Source organism: Nyctibius grandis, chromosome 30 (genome assembly GCF_013368605.1).
Source record: "Nyctibius grandis isolate bNycGra1 chromosome 30, bNycGra1.pri, whole genome shotgun sequence".
Taxonomy (NCBI): domain Eukaryota; kingdom Metazoa; phylum Chordata; class Aves; order Nyctibiiformes; family Nyctibiidae; genus Nyctibius; species Nyctibius grandis.
This window is the reverse complement of record NC_090687.1, coordinates 4359768-4383917: the sequence shown is the minus strand read 5'-3', so window position 1 is coordinate 4383917 and position 24150 is coordinate 4359768. Positions and strand designations below refer to the sequence as shown.

The 24150-nt window shown below is 36.7% G+C and overlaps 1 protein-coding gene across 26 annotated transcripts in view; it reads right to left on the bottom strand.

Annotated features, from left to right (window-relative positions):
• RBFOX1 (RNA binding fox-1 homolog 1) overlaps positions 1 to 24150 on the bottom strand; it is an 853949-nt gene that overhangs the window by 407021 nt on the left and 422778 nt on the right. The window contains exon 1 of one of the 26 annotated variants that reach the window (XM_068420334.1): positions 17774 to 17831. The exons of the other annotated variants lie outside the window; for them this stretch is intronic. Coding sequence (XP_068276435.1) covers positions 17774 to 17791 — 18 coding nt within the window. The 5' untranslated portion in view covers positions 17792 to 17831. Of the gene's footprint in view, positions 1 to 17773; positions 17832 to 24150 lie in introns of those variants that run through there. 26 annotated transcript variants of the gene reach the window in all.

The following is a 24150-nucleotide window of genomic DNA, read 5'->3' as shown; positions in this document are numbered from 1 at the left end:
TCACCGATTTCTGTATTTGGATGATCTTGCCTCTGCTAATTACAGATGAAACAATACTTTGGGGGAGGGTAAAATTCCTCTCTCTTTTCCTGGGGAAAAACATTAACACCTTTTTTTCAAGTACTTGCAAGTCTTTAAGACCTTCTAGGGTCACCATCTGTGTTACAAGTTTTATTTCAAGAGAACTACATAGAAATTACCAAAGGTAATGATACTGTGTATGGAAAGCAGAAACAACATCATCTTGTCAGTGCAGTTCCATGGAACAACCAGGTCCCCATGGAAGCCGCAGTTTCCAAGCATGCTGCTTCACCTCCCCAGTCCTATTTGCTATGCACTAAGTTTCAGCTACGTGTGAAAAATTAAAAAAAAAAAACAAAAAAAAACACACAGCAAAAATGGCATATAACATAGGCCTTAAGATACTTCAAATTGAGGTACCACAAATAAGACCATTCCATTATTAAGCCATGGTCTACAAAGAAGTACACACCTATTTAATTATATTAAACTACTAACAGCACAGTTAAGCATTTGCATACCCTCTTCTGTTACGAAGATACTGTGGTGTTAACTTCACAGATGACTGGTGGCATCTAGCAACTTCTCTGAGAGACAAAATCATAAAAAAAGCTTTGCTATGGTCAGTTTGTTGGTTTAGGTTGATACCTTTAGGCTGCCCATTACTACTTCAGTCTTAAAACAAAGTGTTTTAATTTTCCTTAATGTTGAGGTGTTTTGACTCTTTGCCTCAAATAACTGCAGTAATCTAAAAGAGAGAGGGAGAAATACCTGAACTCTTTCACTGGGACTTTACAGAATTATTCACAGCAGCTTGTGAGTCTACTGGGATTACTCAAAACCTGAAAAGAAACTCAGTAGTTCTATTCTGATATTGCACATACAGCTTTCTGGCAATTATAAAACACACTGCTCAGTACTCTCTTTAACATAGGCTGGCTTGAAATTAATTGTCCTGGAAATAAATAAGGTTTAGTAGAACTCATTTACTGCTGGAACATAACTTGAATACAGTTTTCATATATTAAAATGATTTCCTAGTTGGAAAAAGAAACGAACAAAGACTCCGGGAAGGCAAGAGTTTGTCCAACAGCAATTATTTACCATCACAGAGTTTGAACTCTCATTTTCTTTTATTATTACTTTTATGATGGGAGGTGTAAAGCTAACTGTTAGCACTTCATGCAATCAAAAATATGTTTAGAAAATATACACTGTACCATGCATTTCTTGCAGAAACAGATGCTATTAAAATCTAGTATGGTAGTATTACACTCACAACTTGGTCACCTTTTCTTATTTTTTGGTTACACTGCAGTATTTTTAAAGTAAAAAATCTGAAGAACATTAATTCTATTTTCTTCCTACAGAGAAACAAAAAGATACAGTCTTTGCTCTCAGCTCACTTAAGCAGCCTGAAACAAATTTCAGGACTTAATAATCACTTATTAATCTAGTTTTTAATTACATTTTTGTACTGAAAACAATTTAAAATATTTAGAAGCTTTAGGATAAATTATCTCCTCAATTTCATCCCTGTATTCCCATTGTAACCAATGGGAACCATTGTAACCATTGTTTCTTTTGTCATTTTATTCCCCACAGGTGTAATCAACTTTAGAGGGGAAGAAGAAAAGCCCTGTGCAAATACTGGCTGATAGAGTTTCCCAGCAAACCTGAGAAAATTACACTGCATTGAAAAGGAAATAGAAGATGTGAGCTGCAGTCTTAAAGTCTTGGCTTTTCTGCACTAGGGCATTAAACAGAGATGGCTGGACAAGTACTGATCACACATGCCCATCCTGCTTCGGGAGCTGACTGCTCCACAACGATGCTCAAGCAAGATGTGCCGAGCTCCTAACCTGCCACAGGAGTTGTAACCAGTATACTTTAACACACAGGAATGTGAATCTGTTTGTTTGCTATTTGCTTAAATAATTCTCCTCAAGCTTCTCTGCCTCAGCAACTTCTCTAAAGACAAAAAGCACAGCGAGAGTAGCAAAGTCATTTTGTTCATGAAAAAACCTCTACATTTGCATGTAGAGATGGTGCCAGGTTCTGTTGAAGAGTCTCAAGAACTATGCAGTGTCAAAACCTCAGTCCAATCTATACACAAACATTTGTATCTGAAAAGTGGTAAATTTGTATAGCTGAAACATAAAAATAACCATCCAGTACTGGAATTAAAGCAGTCAAGGATTTCCAGAAGGCAAAGCAGAATGATCGACAGATCAGTTTCGGTGCTTCCTCAGTGGTTGGGCAGCCATCCATTTCCCCTTCTGTAATTGCTCAAACCCACACATAAACGACAGGCCTCGTACTCCCTGAATGCTGAGCAACTCTGAGACCAGGCATTTATCTTCCAAAAAAAAAACAACCACCACCACCACCAACAAAAAAACAAACCAAAAAAAACCCACCAACAATAATTGAGAAACACTGTTGACAAGGAATAAAGTGAAATAAACTGAGTCACGGCTCCACTGTTCCTCTGAGTGCTCCCTTCCGAACCCAGCAGAAAGAACCACGCTCCCCATCGCTCAGCCCCAGGGAGAGGGCCGGACTGAAGAGCACGTGTTCCTTACGCAGGAACCTCCGAGGTGCTCCTGCTTGGGCAGTGCAGGCTTCTAACATCCTCCACACAAAGCTGTGTCTTAAAACAAAAGGCCAAGCCAACAGCAAAGGCGGGTCAAAATGACAACGGGTAAGCTCATATAGGTAAATTTAATAATAAAAATTAAGTATCATTAATAAAGTAACAGTAGAAAAATCAATACTTTAAGGAACTAAAAGTCTTTCAGTTCTTATTAATGTGACAAATGCTATATTTTGGAGAGGATTTCAGGTGGTTCTTTTTATAATAGGTAGATGACTGCTGATGCCTAACGTTAGCTGCAGGTCTGGTTCTACTTCTATTTTCTAAAAATCTATTCTTCCCCCAATCAACATGGAACACTGAGCAGACTAAAATTAGTGACCATAGGCAAACATTTACAGAAGTAAACTAAATTTGAAATCTCTAAGGGTCTGTTAAGTATATTATTTTTCCCATCAGGTCTTTAAGCCTGTATAAAGTCTAATTGATATTCAGCATGGGAAACTGGTGGCTCCCAGTTCAGCAAATATCCTTTCTCCTTGTAGCCAACAGTGAGAGACCAGTTTATAAATTGTTAAAATGTTCACAGTTAACTAGATATCTTGCACACATCTTAATAGTCATAGTTTGTATTTTAATCAAATACAAACTTTCACATTAATTTAAGGATTATCTTTTATAATGCAGACAAGTTGCAGTGTTTGAGTGCCACTTAACGTAGTGTTTAATCAGGAAAACTACTGTGGCACTGGCCGATTAGGCTGGCTCAACTGCTGCCTGCTCAATTTTTCCCCATAATTGCAGGATATACTTTATTGTGACAGGGGCCCGAAGAGTGGAATTCCAATACGCTATACATCAGGTTCTCCATTATTGGATTAGCTAGATGTGGCATCATTACCGCTGCACTTCCATGCCTATCATTGATCGCATCGTTCTTTCTGTTTCACAATTAATGCAAGTCGGCTGGATTGATCAATCTTCTGATGAGTTTGGGCCACAGTCAATATATTCTTATGGCTCTGTGCTACTGATCTGTGTGTTTTATAGCTGTGCCTAAGGATTTGTCATTCTGGCTACAGATTTTCTCGGGGATTTTTTTTTAGATACTTCTGCTCCCACCTTGCTGCCTAAACCACAAAGTGTTTATGAATTACTCATGTCACATGAAAAATAGAGGGAGCAAGAAAGTCACTAAATTCATCAGTGGCAAGAATTTTTTTTTTTTTAAAATCACACTCAGCTGGCTCAGTAACAACCAGTCTGATAGCTGAATTTTGCACTTTAAACCACTGAGCTTCTGAGGAATTGTAGAGATTTCATAGGACTGCAGCTATTTTCACTCCTTGTTTAGACATGCCAGCACGTTCATGAAGTGTGGAAACACGTTAATAACTTGATTGTTAATGTTTTGCTAACACTGTGATACTTCCATTAGTTCTTGAAAACTTACTCTTCTTCCAAAGGGTAGATAAGTTTGCAGGAAAATCTCTCTCCACAGTGGCAGGGAGAACGAAATGATGGGACATTGGGAGAAATAGTGAGCAATATAACAATATTTGCTTAACACTCTTCTGGTTCCCTATGTCACAAGCATAATTATCTCTATTTGAAAGTTTTCTCTACAGAGAATAATATTGTTACTGTCATTTTCTACTAGAACATAGCCTATACACGAAGTACAATGCTGTACAACTTCGAATATTTTTTAAAATAAACGTCTTTTCTCTTGCTACTACAGAAGGTACACAGATCCACGTCTGTATTTTTTTTTTAATGTTCACCATAAAATAATTTAGGTGTGTGTTTGAAAAAACAACTCATAACCCAAAACTTGAAAGAAGCAATGTTAAAGCTAGTGCACTGTTATAGTTCCATTTTCATTCATCTACATCCCACCTGATGTACATTATGAGAAGCCTCATTAACAAAATATGCCAAATTTAACCATAAGAAAATGAATGAACTGAAACTTGGACAAAGGGTAAAGAATTATAATGAATACCTGCAGATTAGAATTTGGACTTTCTGAACTGGTTTGCACATTACACAGAATGTCCTCATTAAATGAGGAATAATTGCTTTTTTCCATCACTCCGTCTCATCTAGTTGCCAGTGCCAGTACTGGTGACAATTACAAGATATAAGCAATGACAATTACACTGTGACTTTGTGACAGTGATACCACATTTTTAAACACCTTTTAGTGTCTTGAGGAATCTAAATCTACAGATAAAAACCACTGATAACTAAAATCATTAAAATTTCTTCCAATTAGAAAACCAAAACAACCCCTGAAACATTTTCTGGTAAGCCCTGAAAACACCAGTGATAAAAGAAGAAAAAGAAACACACTGTTTGACAGTCGTAAATGATCTGCTAAATATAAAATGTGTTTTATTCAAAGCAAGTAATGTGTTTCCTTAAACATACTGGCTTTGAAGGGAGCAGGCATTTTAGATTATCCATACATAATTCAGTTCCACTCAAAGTGCTCTACCTGAACAATTTCCCACTACATTTCTAGTAAATTTGGAATATAAAAGACAGAGCTTGTGCCTTAAACTGGGATCATATAATACAACATTGAACTGTTATATAGCTTTCAAAAATTCTTCTAAAACCAAGGAGCAACCCTTTCCCAGGGAAGTGTGGGTGCTTTGTCATCAGTGCCAACCAGAGAAGGATCACTGCCAGGAATCATTGTTTTTCTTCTTTAAGAATAACATAAACTGATAAACATGCCCAATAATTTAGAGTCTATTTAAGTCTTAAATTAGTTCGTGAATCTATATTTAGGCTACCTACATATATGGCCTGGTTTTCAGAAACGCAGAGCACAGCAAATCTTATCAAGTCACTGTACCTAAATGTGCTCACATCTTTCAAAAATCAGGCCATTATATTTAGATGCCTAATTATGGCTGCAAGATTTGAATGAACTCAAAATTTTAGCCTAGATGAGCATGTATTATGTCACAGTTGTTTTGAAGTTGCTTTAAGATATGACACACTATGGAAGATAGCTCATATTCATGTAAAAGTGAAAAAAACCCTGATAATTATACATGTATTACAATTTAATACATTGGGTGTTTATAGAAAAAAAAAAATCCTATTTTATTTCTGTCAAAAAGACCACAGTATTTGTAGCTGCAAAGGGAAACAAACTAACATTTTATTTAATCCTATAACCAGAAGATTTACACTATACACAGAAAGCTGTGTTACTTTTCAGTTTTAGGAAATTAAGCAATGAGATACCAAATAAAGACATTCCTAAAGTCAAGTAGTAATAATGGTGTGTTTGTAAAGAAGAATTTTTCATATCTCAGATATCCTGGATTTCAATTTACATTACTTCATATTTCATAGGAAATTGGAGAGCAATCCCAAATTTTGCAATTAAAAGATTAAAAAGGAAACTTTTAATGTTAACTAAAACTCCATTATTAGAGGAAAACATCTCTGCTGTAAAAACAAAAAAGCTACCTTTTAAAATTGAGGTGCTTTCTCCAAGTTTCTTACCCTTTTTTTTTCATATCTTCAAGAGGGAATCAGCTGCTTTCTTTTTTCTATATATTCAGCAAATGACTTAGTCGATGCTGGGCAAAATTTACACAAAAATGTTTTGGTTTTGACATTGGTGTAGCCTATTGTAGTGTCCTTAGCCTTTCAAACAGAATCTTCTGGTTTTCTTAACTAATTCCTTTTGAAAGAAACTCTGGGTACACATACCTAGTGGTACTGCATAGATCTCTTCACGTATACTTGCAAAAAGCAGCTAAACTTTATTAAAAATCTCAGTGAGAGCAATGAGAGGCCAAGCCCTCTTCGTAAGCCAGACATGCGAATCACTGTTTTTAAGGTGGTCTTTAAAACCAGAGTGTGAATGCTAAAGCATGTCTCTCTCTCTTGCTCTCTGTATTTTTATGTATCACTTACGTAAATGTATTATATGTATGTTCTCAGGAATACAGCAGGAAAAAAACCCAAAATACTGGATTAGGAGCTTTGCTGTGATGTATCATCTTTGTCATGCGCTTGCCCATTTAACATCATTGCAGTCTTTGAGAAATCAGTACAACAGAGCACATCAGGAATTTAGATGGATGTGAACTCAGCCATTTCCAAGAAAACATTGCACGCTTACACAAACTGAAATTCTGTCCTCAATTACGGTATTTGTAACCAAAACTAGCAGTAAACATTTCCTATAGCCATAAATCCTAATTTGTCTTTTACAGTAGAATAAATTAACCATATATTTTTGCTTTCAATTTTTCTATGGAAATCATAGAAAAAGAATACTGCAGGGAGAAGAATTTGCGTCATATATAAAAGAAACACCCCCCCCCGGCCTAATCTTGGGGGCTTTTTAGTCCTTGCATAGGCAAAACGCACAATCAGGACGCACACACATGCAGCTTAGATAAGAGGATACACAGTCTCACCTTCTACCTCCAGAAACAAACGTTTATCACTTTTTCAAAGGAAACGACTTACAAGAAATTTATGAGGTAATACGCTTAAATGCTCCAAGCACAAGAAAACACAGCTTTCCAATAATGCAAAGAAACTTAGGTCTCTTAGGTCTTTAAAGGTATTGCCAGGTTTTCTTTTGCAGAGGTATGGTATAAATACTATAAAATGCAGTAGAAAGCATTAAGTAATCTATACTTCCTTCTAAATTATAGATGTAATCAAAATGAGCAAATACACAACATCAGTCTTCACCATGCTTGTCTTCCTATAGAATTTAAGCTGAAGCTCCAGCTTTTGTGTTCCCTGGGTTTTATGCTATCTCCATTGTTTACCTGAGAGATTCTGAGTTTCATAACATACCATAACACACCATCAAAAAGGTATAAACCTGGATGTCTCTCTCGAAAGGCATACATCAAGTTTCCACCAACAGCAGCACCATGAGTAGGATTTGATTCCAGCTTAAATTTATATTTCATTGCTTATGTTTCAACACCATTTTTAATATTTACTTAACACCTTTCTGAAGACAGAGCCAGCGTCATTAAATGAGAGAAGAGAATTCTGTTGCGGAAATTGTAATCATTACAGCTTAACCTAAAACTGCTAATGTGGGCTTTTCTTTTGTCTAATTTTGCAGACAGAAAAGCAGTTTCCTGTGGCTCACTGATCCTGACAATACCCTCAGACCAATTCCCATGATTCCCTCATCACGGGCAGATATCATTTCAACAGATGTCAAGAACAGCTAAGTGCACTTAGGCCTATTTGTTAAATTCCTAGGGGGTGGTAGATTGGTGAAATTCATCCTGTAATTAAACCACATATTTCTTTCAAGCTGCCTCTTCCCTCTTCCCTTCATAATCCCTCTGCCTCGCATCAAATCATTTAGGCACTTATTGGCTACAATCAATACAATATGAGATACATTAATTTAGTCCCTGGGAGATTTGCTGGGAATAGGCGGTATTGCTCCGCAAGCATTCCGAAACGTTCATGCAAGCACGCTTTCAACTGCAGCAATAGAGCACTTCTAGTCAGCATAGGCAGATTTATGACAATTCCATACTGTGTGCCCACAGCTCTGGTCTGCAGCCAAAAATACATAAATTGGATTGAAACGGGAAACACTAAATATATTACCTAATGCACACAACCGCTAAGTAGTGCAAATCCTTGTGAAGAGTTGGAATGGCTGCACAGAACCTGTACGATTAAGCTCAAGCTTTCCATATGTTCAGATACCCCTTGTGCCTCGCTATGGAGAGTGACGTTAGGATTGGACAGAAACATTAACGAGGGTTCTCATTTACACATATGGACTTCATAGTAACATCTTTCACTTGTATTTCTATCTTGCCTTTTAACTTGCACATCCTCTGGTTACTGAATTGCTAGGGTTTGTTTTTGTCTTCAGAGAAGTAAAACAGATGAAGCTATCCATTTTTTGTAGAAAGAAGACATAAAAAGAATTCTGAAATTAGAATATATTTCATTTTTAAGGATATACTACTGCATTTTTTGTTTATTAAAAAATATATAAACTAAGTCCCCAACACGTAACTTGGAAACTGAGGACTTAGAAAAGTCAACAAAAAACATATTAAATGCTTCATAAATCCTAAGCATGCAATGCATTGGGAAGCTGTCAATCTGTACACCAAACAAGTGATTTGCCATCAAAATTGTGTTTGTAACAGCAAGAAGAACTAAAATTGGTACACACACAGATTATTAATGTGGTAGGCTAATTTGGGAAGTGAGAAAAAAACCCCACATCCAAGACTTAATTGGATTATTTTGCTGCAACTGCAAAACCATAATCTATCAGACAAACAAAAGTTCTGTGTACTATTATATGTATTTGATTTTTCAAGTAGGGAACTAATTAGAAAGCCTTTTTGTCCATTTTAAAATGAGTACCATTTATAATTTTCTGATTAACAAATTCTATTTTAGATTATGCTGCATTGTCTATTTGAGCTTGTTTCCTCTGAAAGCATGATGAAAACAGTTGCCTTCAGGGTGTGGTTACAGTTTTTGCCGACACTGAGGAGGAGAGGAGTGCACGTGAGCAACTGCAGGCAGAAAGAGATGCAATAATGAAGCTGTGGGGAAGACTGAACAGGCTCAGCAGCACAGAGGTTTCGGATGGGCAGTGAACTCTACCATTGCCCCGTCTCTGGATGCTCTCGTTAATTTGGATTCCCAAAGACTTATTTCACACATTTTGCTCCCACTTCTAATATACTTGCATGGTTTCATGTATTGGAAAGGACCATTCCCTTTACTTCCTTTTTTATTTCTGTTTTACATATTTTTTTTGTTTAGGGGTGAGAGCTATTGCTTTATTACCCAAATGGAGTGGGAAAGGCTGTTGTACTTCACAGGTTCTCCTGTGACCTATAACGTATTACGATTAAAACAGTCACAATGCATACAGGAATCTTTTCAACTGTGGAAAAAAAAAGTTATAGGTACCAAGAGGTCATCGTTCTGTAATGCAGCGAAGCTAGTAAATGGCAGAAAAAAACCCAAAACACTTCAAGTATTTTACAAGGGATTTGCATTCCTTTAAAGCACATTTTTTCTCTTTGACTAAAGCTACTTTCTAGATTAAATTGGTAACATCAATTCCAGTTTCAGCACAAAAAAAATGGAGAAAACATAACCATTCATTTTATAACCAATAACCCTTCAAGTTGACAAGGTTAACTTGAATGGAGTCTCATCTTTCTAATTGGAGAAGAAAGTCTGAACCACTGCCATTTATACTGGTGACTATTTCACTAACTTAAAGCTCTTTCCCAGAAATTTATTTTGGACTTTGTACCATTTCCTTTTCAGGAACTGCTTAACCAGATGATATTTATCTTTTAACTTTACAACTTCATGAAAGTCAGCCACCTTCTTGACTCACCTTGTGCCCAAGCTTTCTTACAGCGTAACCTGCAGCCAAAGGGGCAGCTACTGATTATTCCGATTGAAACTCACTGGTTTTCCTTTTTTTTTTAGTTTTTTTTTCTTTTTTTTTTTTTTTTTTGGCACTGTTTGAAAGGCACGATCTATTCCTCATTCATCTTTTAAAAACCAAACAATTTCATGGACATTACTCTCACAAATGCTCTCTATTGTCCCATCAGGTTGGGTAGGAGCATGGATTATATTCAGATGAATGGGAATGTTCAGAGCATTACAAAATAAAACATGTGAATGGACTTCTCTGTCCTTCTCCCCCTTATGAGATGGTTTTGCAGGGGGAAAGAAGCAACCTTCTATTTAGGGGACCAATTTGTTGCTCCCTGGGTGAACTTGAAAAATTTTTGACTTGGGGACTTGCATTTCTTCCAGAACTAATTGAAAAGAGAGTTATCTCAAAGCAGATTATACTTCCTCATTCGGAGTGCTTGAATAAGTTTTTACTGACCGGAGTACAGCTTGTACACTCTACATTAATGTGGAAGCAGCCTTCTGATTTCCAAAAATTGGGAGGAAAGAAAGAAAAAAATCTCTTACCTAAAAAACCTGCTGAGAAAAGGAATACAGCGCATACTTTCAATGTGGAAATATACTGCCTTAACCCCATGCCCCCGAGATCTACAATTATGCATTCTAGAAATTAAGAAATTAATAGGAAAAATATGTTATCATCCAGCAAATACTTTTATTATACTCTAATTCATTAGAAATATTTTCAAACTCTCCCTAGGGAAAAAGCACAGTTTAAAATTGCTTACATCTTTCTCAAAAGCTGAAGTAAGCTTTTCTGTTTCATCTTTTATAATCTTATTTTAAAAGTTTGCAAAAACTGATGACTTTGCACTGCACTCAGATAATAATTCCAAATGCCTTTTTTCTGGTATTTTTCTAGGTACACCTAATTATTGTCTACCTTTTTTACATTTTATTTCTGGACGCCGTGAAGATTTGCAAACAGAAAAAAAAATCCAACATGAGAAAACACACACTAGATACACCTGCTTAATGATGATAATTAAGGTTAGTACTAATTCATATTGCTGTTACCGCAGGCTGGGCAGGTAAATTACTAAGGCAGAGAACTTCAGATAAAAAATAATTAGTCTGAGTTTTTTAATATTACTTTTAGGACAACAGCTTCATTCCATCTGCCTTTTCCTTTTCTTCCCCCCCTCCTCTTTTTCTTTTCTCCCCCCTCCAGATAGTCATTTCGTAATTACTGGAGTAGCAAGTGAGATAACTCTTCCATTTAAAGGAAAGTTCTGCTTTCACATTTCTTCTCTTTGAACTGTTCCTATTTTTCAGTTTCCTAATTTGTAGGAGGCCAAAGGAAGAATAAGCATTCCCCTGAATGCTCTCCCAGTCTCCAATAGTTTGTGGTTTTGAAACTTCTTGGTACATTTTTGCGTTTAATATTTCCTGATGGATTTCTTTTCCATGAAATTCTCGAGTCTTCCCTTAAACACAAGTAAACATTTATCATTTGCAACATCCTGTTGCAAGAATGTCTGCATCTGTGTATACATTGTAGGAAGTACCGATGCCTTTTGTTCTTTCTGAACCTGACACCTACTAGCATCACCTGATGTTCTTTATCAGCAGTGGAAGGACCAAAGGAAAAAAAACCAGCAATAATCAAAAAGGCCAAATCTATCTTTGTCCACCTTTTCCTGATCACACATGATTTTATAGACCTTTTTCATATTTCCCATCTTTTTTTTTTTTTCTTTTTCAGCTTGTTTCTGTTTCTACTCAGCTCATATTCATCATTTTACACATGAAGTTTGGTTTACCTTTTACTCCTGCTTCAATTTAAATTTATTCATATTGACTTGCATCAGTTTCTTGGTCTCAAAGTCCTTCTGCAATTTTTCAGTTGATCCTTATCTTAAATATTCCAAATAACTTAGTATCATCAGGAAACCTTGTCATTAATGATCTCTCTTTCAATGAATACGTTGAACTGTGTGGATCCCAGCAGATAACCTTACACCCCTATGGACACTGACCAGTGATTTTTCGCTCCTTTTCATCTTTAATTTTTGTCTACGCAAGGACCTTCTACTTTGGTCTGCACAAGGCAGCATAGTTTCTTTAGAGCCTTTCATGAGTGACTCTACCAAATATCTTTTGGAAACCCAGGCAGACTATGTCAATGTGGATCTTCCTTATTTAACATTTCAAGCAGCACTAATAGCTTTGACAGTCATAACCTTCCTTTAAAAAAAAAAAAAAATCATTGTGATCCTTCACCTGTATGTCCTATTTAACAATGTTTTCACTAATTCTGTTCCTTACTACACTTTCTGCTAAAAATTAGCAGCACAAAAAGGGCTGATGTTGCAAGTAGAAAGGTAGAAATATGTTTCTGGATGTGAAAATATTTAGCTGAACATGCTAACATTAAGCTTTTTTTGGGTCTCGTTTACTTTATGTCTGTCATCTTCATTTTCTCAGCCTTCTTCACCTTTTGTTCAGGATAAAACCTATGAGCAGAAGCAGGGATGGCAGAAAAAGGACTAAATTTTTTCTTGATTCTAGCAAAAGATGGCAAAGAGGCATGAGAATATGGAGACAACAGGACTTACATTTGTATCTTCTGGGGAACCTGTCATTATTTTAGAATTAACCTGCTTTTGTCTCTATCCAGACACTACCACAAGAGAACATTCTTCCTTTCACTGTTCTGTACTCTTCATAGCTTGTGGTATGCAATATAGCACCTGTAAGACACTTATTGAGGTGTTTTACCCTAAAAAGCTATACAATACAAGCAAAGGCAACTAACCAAAGCCATCTGGATAACTTAGAATTCTAAGAGACTTGCCTTCTGACTATTTTACTTAGCACCTTTGTTTTTATTTTAATGTGTTACTGCTAGTGTGAAAGTTGCTCATCATAAATGAGGACACTTATTCCCTAAAAATTGCCCTAGAACTATATGAAAAAGATAAAAAATAGTAATAACACAAAGACTTTCAGCAATTATTAACTTTCAGTCATTATTATGCATAACTTTCAGTAGGTTAGCATAGATGGAAAGACAGAAATTTTGTCTCAAACTAAGACAGGTGGTCAGTAAATGTAGTAGTCAGAAAATAAGTGAACAAAAATACTGTAAAACACTGAAGTGAAACATGTGATCAAAAAAGCAAAAGTACTGAGATACGAGAGTTTTCTGTGAACTCTTGTTTTGTTTCAATTAAATTGTCTTCTCTTACAACAATAATCAGGTATAACAGTAACTTGCCTCTTTATAATAATTATATACTGTGTGATTGAAATAGCCGTAAGGCTCAGATTTGGTTACACCTGCAGACTAAATTATTTTATAAGTATTAAAAGCAAATGAAGGAAAACTAGGAGAATAAGATTAGCATTATATAAAGCAACACTGCTCTGGAATGAGTCATTAGGAAAATCAATAGTTTTCTCTTTAAAACAAGGAAGCATGAAGAAAGATACATCTCAGAGTACTGAAGGCAACAGGTTTTGTGCTACCGTATGATTTTTGTTCTAATGCTTCATTCCATTCTGAAAGTGAGAATATACTGTCTATTTACTGTCTTTTTCGGAAAACTGTTCAGACCTTTTTTGTTTCTAGACACTAGTTAGCAATCTTGGCTATTAAACAGTAAGCCATTCTCAGCCTTACCTACAAGGCTGTCTCATACAATCACAGCTACTATTATTTCCCCTGTAATCACACAACCTAGATAGTATGGCAACTTTGTATTTGGGAAAGCCTGAATTCAGTCTTAATTTCACCAAAATTCATTATTTAATATTTTGAAGCTGCGTGTTTATTTCACATATTTATGTAAGGCCACCTTCTACAAAGAGAAAGTAGAAATTCTCATCCTTGTTAATGCAGCACCTGACCACACTGCTCACTGCAGCACCAAGACAGACAGAGACTAGTACTAAACCGTCTTGGTTGTCTTTGTAGTGCGCAATGCAGTTCACAGAGATGCTTACCAGGGTTTTTAAATCATGGTTTGGTGCCTAGGCAGTTAGTCCTGCTTAGAATGATCCTTGACCCCCTTCTTTTGTTATTCCAAGAAAGCCCTTTCCCCTCCTTAAAAGACTAAACGCTTCTGTTGTCTCCTGTAATATTAATCCCTCTTTTCACTTTTTGACATTAGTTTCCTTTCTTTATGCTTCTTTGTAGTCATTCCTCGCTCTGCTCCCCTCTGGTTTCTCCCATCTTAAGACAAAGATCTAAGACAAAGATGAAAAATTCTGCTTGTTGCATTGCTCTGTTCCATAACCTCTTTAAACTTGCTGAATGCAGTGTTTATGACCATATCACGGAGTTTCCCTTCAACAGTCCCCCCTCTGTGCTCCCATGCAATCCATCTGTTTAAGGACATGTGGTTGGCAAAGCCTTCTAATGAATGTTTTCTAATCCAAGGCTAAAAGCTAGTACTTCACGTTCACACTCATCTAATCTGTAAACCACTTTCTATAACATCAGCCAGACAGCTGATCATAATTCCTCATGTAATTACCCTTTCTCATTATCTATGTCACCTTCTTGCCTACCGTCAGCTTTTTTTAGGTGCTCTCAGAGGTGCCTGTCCTTGCTTTCCCACTCTTTTTCCTACACATCTTATCTTTGGCCATTTATCACCTACAAAGATATTTTCGTATGACTCATAGGGTCATCTCTAATTCACGTATTTGAACTAAATCTTGTCTTTGTCAAATCTCCTCATAGATATCTAATATTGCTTCGAGTTGAAAACAGAACTTTGTTTTTTCCTATTGCCATTCCTTTTTCTGCCTTCCATAAATTTATCATCTTGGACTCGTGGCAAAACTTCCAGATTTTTTCTGTGTAACATTTCTAAGATCTAACACTTTATATCCATTTAGAGAACTTAAACTCTCACCCGACAGTTCATCACGTCATTTATACAAGTAACATTTTCTTCCACCTTGGCTGTTTTTCTCTACTCACAACCTTTTAGATTGCTGCTGCAAACGTAATTGTGTACGACTGCTGTTTAGACCATTTCAGCCATCTTTTTACATCTTCTCTCTCTACCCCCTCAGTCGTACCTCTTTCCACGTGTCTCCTGAACAGAAATATGTTTCCCACCTTCAAGCGGCCATTGCTTATTTCTAACGTTTTCAGATATACGCTTTTTTGCTTTTCTTTCATGCTGCCCCTCACATTTGCTGAGCTGTTTCATTTTCCCCCTCCTCGGTCTCTCTTTGCTTCACTTTGCTGTGGTGGCTAACCAAAACTTGACAAACTGCTACCCTGAATCAGTGTTAGGTAGTATGATGCTTTACTATTTCCTTGCATTCCCTTCTTCCAAGTGTCTTCAAAATGAAATTCTTTAAGTAAAGATCATATTTTCATTTTGGACTTTTCAGCCTGTATTACAAAGGGTCTTTAACACATGGCGAGATATCCTTGGCTTTATAGTCATGCGAATCGGCAAAGAGCAATAAACTACCAAACAATACAGGGAACACACACTTAAAGGTTAAACAACTAAATTTTCATGTAATTAATATTCATTAAGGTACTTTTCAGTATTTGGGTAGGTTGTAAACTAAAGCACTCTTTATTCCTTGAAAAAGTCATATAACATGTATCACTGAAGCCATGATGAAAGGTTATCATATAGCTAAGAGATGCCTAGTAAACCCCTTTTTACATATAGAAAAAATGCATTAATTGGCACTTTATCATGTATTTGTCTCTACTCCCCCCTTTCCTGACATTTGCATCTTTTCTCTTTTCCCTTCTTATTTCCTGTTCTTAAACACTTGAAATGGTTTAGGCTCTCCTCCCCACAGCTGAAAACCTGATACTGATTACTTTGCTTGCAATGCTGAGATTTTTGGGATTCTGGGGAAAAAAAAGGGGAAAGGTGTTATACTCTAGAAGGTTTAAATGTTATAGTCAGGATCATCTGTATCATTTTGTTGGCATGCTGACTGTTATCCTTTCTGCAGTGTATTGTTCTGTCAGTTTCTAAATTATTGATTTTAATCAATCATATCATGCAGTCCTACAATCAATCGAAAGGTACAAGAGAAAAAAGGTAGCTCTTAATCATTAGTAGTTCTTTGCTCAAAAGAACTCTGGTTTAACTTTTGATCTATATACTTGAGACAATGTAAAATCTATTTGTTTGAGTTTAAGCCTAATCAGTGCTTTGTCTAGTAATTAGGCAAACAGGATGACAGCATTACCGGATAAGTTATAATGTTTATGTATTTGTTAATATATATAATATATATATTAATATATAATATAATGTTTATATACCGGTTAAGTTATAATGCATATAAATAAGTGCACAACATATATATAATACATCATACATCCTACTTTTACTCTCCCAAGACAAATATCTTTACTTACAAAAAAAAAAAAAAAAGATCCCTTTTGTTGTTACCATGCCTCCTACCTGAGCTGCTAAGTAACTTCTAACTTACGGAGCTAATGATACATCAAATTCGTCTCTGTATGTACAAACATCACCTGTTACCCTCGCTTAAGAGACATGAAACTATGGAACTGTATGAGCACACATGGCGTGTGCCAGATTTATTAATGAGGGAAAGGGTTCTCCAACCAAACGCAACAGTGACTCAGCCACGGAGAAATTCGTGTGTACTGTGCTGCTGTGATTTTTCCTGGCTGACGTGTCTATTCCAATACTGAGACACAGAAAGCCATTTGACCCTGATCTATGGAAAGAGCCTGTCAGCCAGGGCCTGATTCACCTGAAAGCCACCAGAATTCACAAGAAAAAAACCCAGTCTGTTTGGGCAGTAGTGTAATCACGGTCCTGTGCAACAAAAATGAAAAAGAGCTTGATTGCGCTGGTTTGATTTTTACATGATGTTAACGCTAAACCTATACCTTCCTCGTAAAAGCAAGATCTGTGGCTTTCCTGGGCTTAGGCGTTTTGTTAGTCTTATTCAGGCTAGGACAGAAAGATAAAACAGTTTATATCTAATCCACCCATTCCCCATAAAACTGCTCTTCATTACCTTTGAAAAGTAACAATAGCGTGGGGAATCTCTCCCTGGCGCTGATGGTAGGTTTATGACAAAGGCTGGTTTCCTCTGAAATCTTTCAGAACAACAAAACTTTGTTTGTTAAGAAAACTGGCACTTTGGGGGCAAACTGGAACCCTAATAATGTTGGTGCTAGTTTCTGCTATTAACTGAAGCGTATTCACAGCATTATGTCCTAAGATTACATGATTAAAAGAGCCACTGCCAACTGCCTCCTGCTGCGCACTTAAGACTTTAACAACAGCTGTTTCCTACAATGTCTTTGGGAACATAAACTCATTTTATGACTAACAAAGGGAATACTTTTTAAAACACAACTGTATTATTGTAAAATTGTGCTAGTATCAGTCACAAAAATGTACTTTTAAAGGCATACTACCACTTTAATTTTTTTTCTGTCGCTGTGTACTACTCAGTTATGTTTCATATTTTAAGGTATAACAAAAAGAAGTGCTTGAAAACAGGGTTAAATACCTGCAGGATATAACTTTATAGCATTAGCTCTGATTATAAACATAAAGGTAACTGATGCATTGTAATAGAATTTTCTTATGACCCAGGCTAAGACTGTAAAACGTAAAGCTTCATACTGTGCTCACTGTGTTCAGTTAAAAGCAGAAAAAAATAGCGTTGCATTTTCCCTACCATCAGCAGAACTGCCATCCTTTCTCACAGGGTTTTCTAATCCGTTCTGGCACCCGAGGCATTTGAACAGTTGGTGGGAAGAACTGAAACTGTGACGAAGGGAGTCTCATTTCAGATTTACAGTCCAATCACAAAATCTGCCAATTCATTTTATGGCATGTACTGTGAAAATTCATTGTTTAATATGAGCCTAAAAAAATCTCTTGGTCCAGCACAGTAGCTTGACTTTGAATTAGAAAAGAATGAGTGACACAGTATGTAGTGTCTTTAAGCTTGTAGTGAGCTAGCCCAGCATATACTTAAAACGTCCTTTCTATGTTTCAATCAAGCATAACATTTGTTCAGCCAACAAGCTGTTCTATTTCAATATTTTTTCTATTTTTTATGCGACTACTATATATATAGATCTATGTATGCATGTATGTGTGTTAGCTGCTAAACGAGTACAGCAATAAATGACTAGATGTAGGTTAGAAATGGTTTCTATTTCAAATATTTTCAGCTCAAACTGTTAGTTATTTCAAAACTTCTCAGGTATCAGTTCTTAAAGTTCACAAGTAAAAGATATAAATTCATTTAAACAACCCAACACATTTTAACCCATCAGTTCTCAGCTAATGAAATTCATAACCACTCAAAACAGGTTAACTCACAAAACACCGTTTTTACTTCATAGTTAGATGACTTAGGGGAAAAATACACTATAGGGACTGTGGACCCCATAATCATGAGTGTCATGTGATACTGATGCTAACTTAGAGCTACTAACTCTTCACTCTCCTCCCCAATACGGCCTGGTTAGCTTGTGCTCCAGAAAAGGCAATTTCTCTGTCTTATGGACCTGTCACATACTAAGACAATAACCGAGAAAAAAATTAACTTACACTAAAAGAAAATAGCGGGATGTCTCAAGGTATGTTTTCTACTTGTATCCAGCTCTGTTGACTCATGCTGCAGAATCAGAACTGCAATACGTCTGAACCTCTGAGAAAAGCAATAAAGCGAGAAGGAGCCGGGCCGTTCGTCTTATCTACACGCAACAGCAAGAGTGGTTTTGGACCATCACCAAATCCGCACCTTGATTTGCTGCTGATCCTCCCAAAGCAGAACCTCACCTGCCTTGGCTACGCTCCTAGCCGATTTCTGCTTCAGAGAACAGCAAAGCTTCAGTATAATTCTGCACTTTGCAAAATGTCAAATAGCATCACTTATGTAGTGAGATGAGTTGACTAATGACTGCATTTACAGCTGATGACTATGTTTTAAACTTGCATAGGTTTTTATTGCATTTTTATGTTACACACTTACATACAATTTAAAACTTTGCAATTATTTATCCTAACAAAATTAAAACATGAAAAACAAACCTCAGACAGGCTTGTAAGTTTTGTAAGTTTTTTTTTTCTCCTTTATGTCTAATGCATTCTCTTTAATTCCTTATTTTTTATAGCAGCAGTTTGATACCACAGTTTGTAAAAGCCATTAAGAGTAAGCTTGCTAGGAGCAATCCTATTAAGTTACCTCATCAAGTGATGTGCTGTAATGTTTTCACATCAACTTTCTTTAGCTTTTACGTTGTAGCGTTCATAAATGTCCCAGATTCCAAAAGTTTAAAAGTATTTTGTTGAAATTATGAGCAACAATTTCTTAATGGAGGAAAGGCAGGCAGAAGCAACGTAAAAAATCAAGTTCAATTACAGAAGTATCTTTGAAAATCAGTTAATGCTAGCAATATTGTAACAACATTAATTAAAAGAAGGGCTGGAGTTCCTTATATGGTGCAGAGGAATTTACAGTCTAGTGTAAGAATCTTCTCACAGTTGAGAGTGAGAATCCTGGATCTCAGTTCTGTTAATTCACTTCTCTTACGGTGAATTAACGTTCCTTCCTTTGCCTGAGAGTACAGCATCCACACAGCAACAGCCTCCTCCGCTCCCTCTGTGCAGGGAAGGGTTAGCGGAATGCTTCTCACTGGCAATTACAAGCCCAAACTCAACATACTTCATTATGTTCATCACAGTTACCACATGCTTAAAGGTTTCAAATAACCATAACTAAAATGCTGAGAAGTATTCCTCCAAAAGCTAAATGCAGGATAAAACACTGTTTATGAGACATATCAGGCAACATCTTATTTTTTCAAAGTTCATGTGCTTAATAGTCATATTACTGTACTTCTTGCAGTACACTAAGTCATGATCAAATATGCTTAATAAAATGACTTATGATATTATGACATTGCTAATTACAATGACTGTCAAATGATTAATAAAAATTGAATGGGAAATTTAACTTTTCTCAACCATCTTCTCAAAAATCAAGATGCAATAGCCTTTGCCAAACATTTCAGCATTTCATAATTTTCAATCATATGACATGCTAGCCTTCAATCTATTAACGTCTCTTTCAATATGTTTCAGAATATATATTCTTCCATTTTTCTTCTGAATGGCAAGTATCCAATACTTCCAGTTCTTCATAAATAAACTCAGAGCATGAACTTCTTGTACACGTTACTTTTGCACAAAACCCCCATACTTCCTTTTACTTGCATACCAACTTTGAAATATTTTGACCCTCGCAGATCTTTCTCTTTTCATCATAATCAGAGGTTTTAAAATGAAGTAATCAGACTGCCAGAATTCCTAGCCAGGTAAAGGTAACGTAACTGCAAAGCTACAAAGCACAAGACAATTATCCCAGTAGTTTGCCTGTTTCTGTACCAAATACAAGTTTTACACTTCAAGAACCAAAGAACTGGACACTATGAAAGCACCATTAGATTTTCTGAGAAGGGAAAAATGCAGGGCAGGCCTCTTGAAAATGCAAATCGCAATCCTGAAACTGTACATTACTTGTACTGCAAAAAGAATGAAGGCTGAGATAAAATGCCTTTCCTGCAGAGCACTGCCGTCCATACCCCATTCTGTTACGCCGTAGCCTAGAAACGCAACTAGATACAAACGAGAGGGTGTATTTTCCTCAATACAGCTCAAACAAGTCTCCGACTAATCTGCTAGTTTCAATTACCTTTCCTGATTTAATACATCGCGGCTGTATCCATGTGACTGCTCGGAGAAGACCCCATGAGTCAAAAAGAGCAACAGAAGGAAATAGGAGTTTGCAAGAGAATTCATGTTCTGTTCCTTCTTCCATTTACAATTATATCTGTTTAAAAGTTCAGCTTGTCATCCTTCCCAGAATGAAAACTGACCTTTTGCTTGGAGTGAGGCAACTTCCTTTTTTTTTCCTTCATTTTTTTTTAATTTTAATCTATTTATGGTTTATGTCTTCTAGTATATTCTTCTAGAAGAAGAATGGTTTAGTGATAACTCTACTAGTCAAACTCTGGAGACTTGAGCTCCTTTTTCACCCTTCCACAAGTCACTCGTTTGCTGTACCTCATTTAATGAAAATGCAAATCAGAAGTAGTAAAGCTAACTAAAGGTATGGAGCAGTTCTTATAAAAGGGAATACTGATTAGAAAATAATCACTCTGCCTGAAAGAGAGATGAGAGAAGCGAGGTATAATGAAACTATCGAATGGCATGGAGAAGGTAAGAAGACAATGAGGTTCACTTTTTCCTCCCAATCATATTTTGCAGGATATGCTCTGCTTACCCTCATTGTGCTTCTCTGGATTCTCTCGAGTGGGTCCACATCTTTCCTGTGCGTGGCACCCAAGCCTGGATACTAATCTAATGGTAGCCTTATCTTTGCTCAAGGTATCTTGACCAAAGCTGACATTGCTTTGTTTTTTTTGCACAATGCAAGAACAACATTTAGAGAATTTTACAAAACCTTTTCTAAAATCCACAGTTGTCAGTTTTAATTCAGGCTTCACTAATCCAGGCCACACCACAGCATTTTCTAATTGCAAATTTTCCTTTTCATGTTTCTTTTTTTTTTTTTTTTTTCCCCTCTAATAGTTTGAAGTGATGACATATCTTAATGGGTACAACACCTCCTGTTCTGGAGGACTGGCAGTTGAGCAGGGTTGGCTGAATCTTCAGAAACAGCTTGGTAATTGCTCTCATTTCATTGTGTGTGTCTTGCAGCAATTCAGCACTCAAGGAGAGTTGTCTGTGGCCAATGTTTGCCTTTATGCAGTCTGATCCCGACACTGCGATCCTGATCGGGTGACCATTGCACATCGGGGCATTGGTGAGCCATGTAACAGCTCGCCCGAGTGGGCACAGGCCCGTGCTGGCCAGCAGACTGGGCTGGGCTGCAGGATCATCTCAGCCAGCTCACTGTCAGCAAGGAGCCTGCGGGCAGCTCCCACCGGGAGCCACCTGCCTGGCCATGCCTTTACCTGGCAGTGCAGCAAGAAGCTCTCATGCAAACACCCGTTATATGAATACAGTTGGGTTTTGTGAGAAAACGGTACAATAGCTTGAATGACCAAATAAGGAGCAAACTCCCCACAGACAGGATCTGTGCAACACGTTGTGGGACCCTCATCTGGGGTCCATCCAGAACTACACAGATGTGGGGTTTCCTCCATGTGAAGGGATGTAAGATTTACTCACTATCTCTATTCCTCTTTTTATTCTATCTTATTAAAACGGTCATTTTATTAAGCCATTTGTTGTTAGGCCTTTCTTACTGAGATCCAGAAAGAACGCTGCACCATCTCTCTCTCTCGCCCCCCACCCTTGCAGACCAGGACCCAACTGGACAGTAGATTAACACGTACCTTAAGCCCTTAGGGGATTTTATATACACAGCAATGCACTGCTCTGCAGAACTGACACAAGTGTTTCTACTTCAACACTTTCTCATTGTGTTTATATTTAATTGGCCAGTGAAGTAATTACTTCCTTCAGAAAGAAATCAATTTAGTTTCCTATATTTTCCTTACTTTCTTTTATTGCAGTCAGTGCAATACAGATGGCCAATGTTGTTTCTAATTCTTCCTATTCAGTTCTTCAGTTCTACAGAAAAGATATTTCTCCATCCAAATTGCAGTTGCTGTTTCCCACGTTACATGCCCCTTCAGTTATTTGTGTTTCTGCTGTCTACTTTTCCTTGTTATTGGAATAAGGAAACAATATTTTTCCCATACTGGTTTCTGTACAGTATTAATAGCCTATTTCAAAGGAAACATTTATGAAGTTATAAAGCAGTGCTCTACGCAAGCTTATCTTCTCACAAATATCACATCGTTATTAGCAACACATGGTATTGTTTTTAGCAAGTATACTCCTTTCTTTGTCCAGCAAGCCTGGAAATGTTGTTAGTGTCTCTAGACCAAGTAATCCACAACACAAAAATGCTGCAAAATTCTTTTTTTAACTCTGATGTTTTCACAAGGGCATACCTTACTATATTTTATAAACCTACTTTATTTTATTGCATGCATTACATATAAAAACTATAAACCCAGTTTTACATCACTTTCAGCTTTTGACCATTCATCAGTTTTCCATGATAAAGCCAGAGTGAAATCAATATCCTTGTAAAGCCAAGCTGTCAAAAGTTACTAGACTATTTCCAAAGGCAATTCCAACGAGACAGACTACCAGATGTTTTCAATATATTTTATACAAGATTGCATGATAATTTTAGTGGGACCAAAAGGAACAATACAACAGGTAGGGGTTTGGGGTTGACATTTTAAACAGCAAGCCCAATCGATTTTTACAAGATACCTAAGACAAAAATGCCAGTTCTGGAAAATTTACACCCAAACGTTCATCCACAGAACTTAAGAGCAGTTGTGCTGTCAAACAGCAAGAAAAGGAGAGAGCCTTTAGCAACAAAGTCAGCATAGAAATGTTCACTATACGTGTGTGTGTGTATGCGTGTGTCTGTATTTATATACAAAGCTGTGTGTTTTATATATACACACGTGTATAGGTGTATAGAAACGTGCACTTTATTAATTTCACACTTCTTCCGACTTACAGGTTTTATTCTTACAGAAGACTGCCAATTATGATTAAAATTCCCCTTATAATTAATTCAAAACTTTATTAAATCCAGCTTTTATAACTTTAAATATAATAACGCCAGCCAAGCCAGGGCAAAGAATATGTCTAGTCATTAATTTTACTTGTAACATTTCTCATCCCTCAAAAAAATGGCAATAAAAGGATCCCTCCTTAGAAATCAGACTAGCCACGGCCATACTCATCTCCATAATAGCACAATTTCCAATTCACGCCTCATTTTCATTAATGTTTCTAGCCATAAATTTTTAAGCATATGATAAAAAATTTCTGAAGCGGCATAAAACTAACATGAAGAGGGAGTTCATTAGCATGTGAACCTAATTAGAAATTCCATATTAACTCCCCATTTCTACTTGTGCATATCCAATAGCAGCAGGCCTGATACACTGTGTATCAGTCCTACATTTGTTTTAAGAGCTC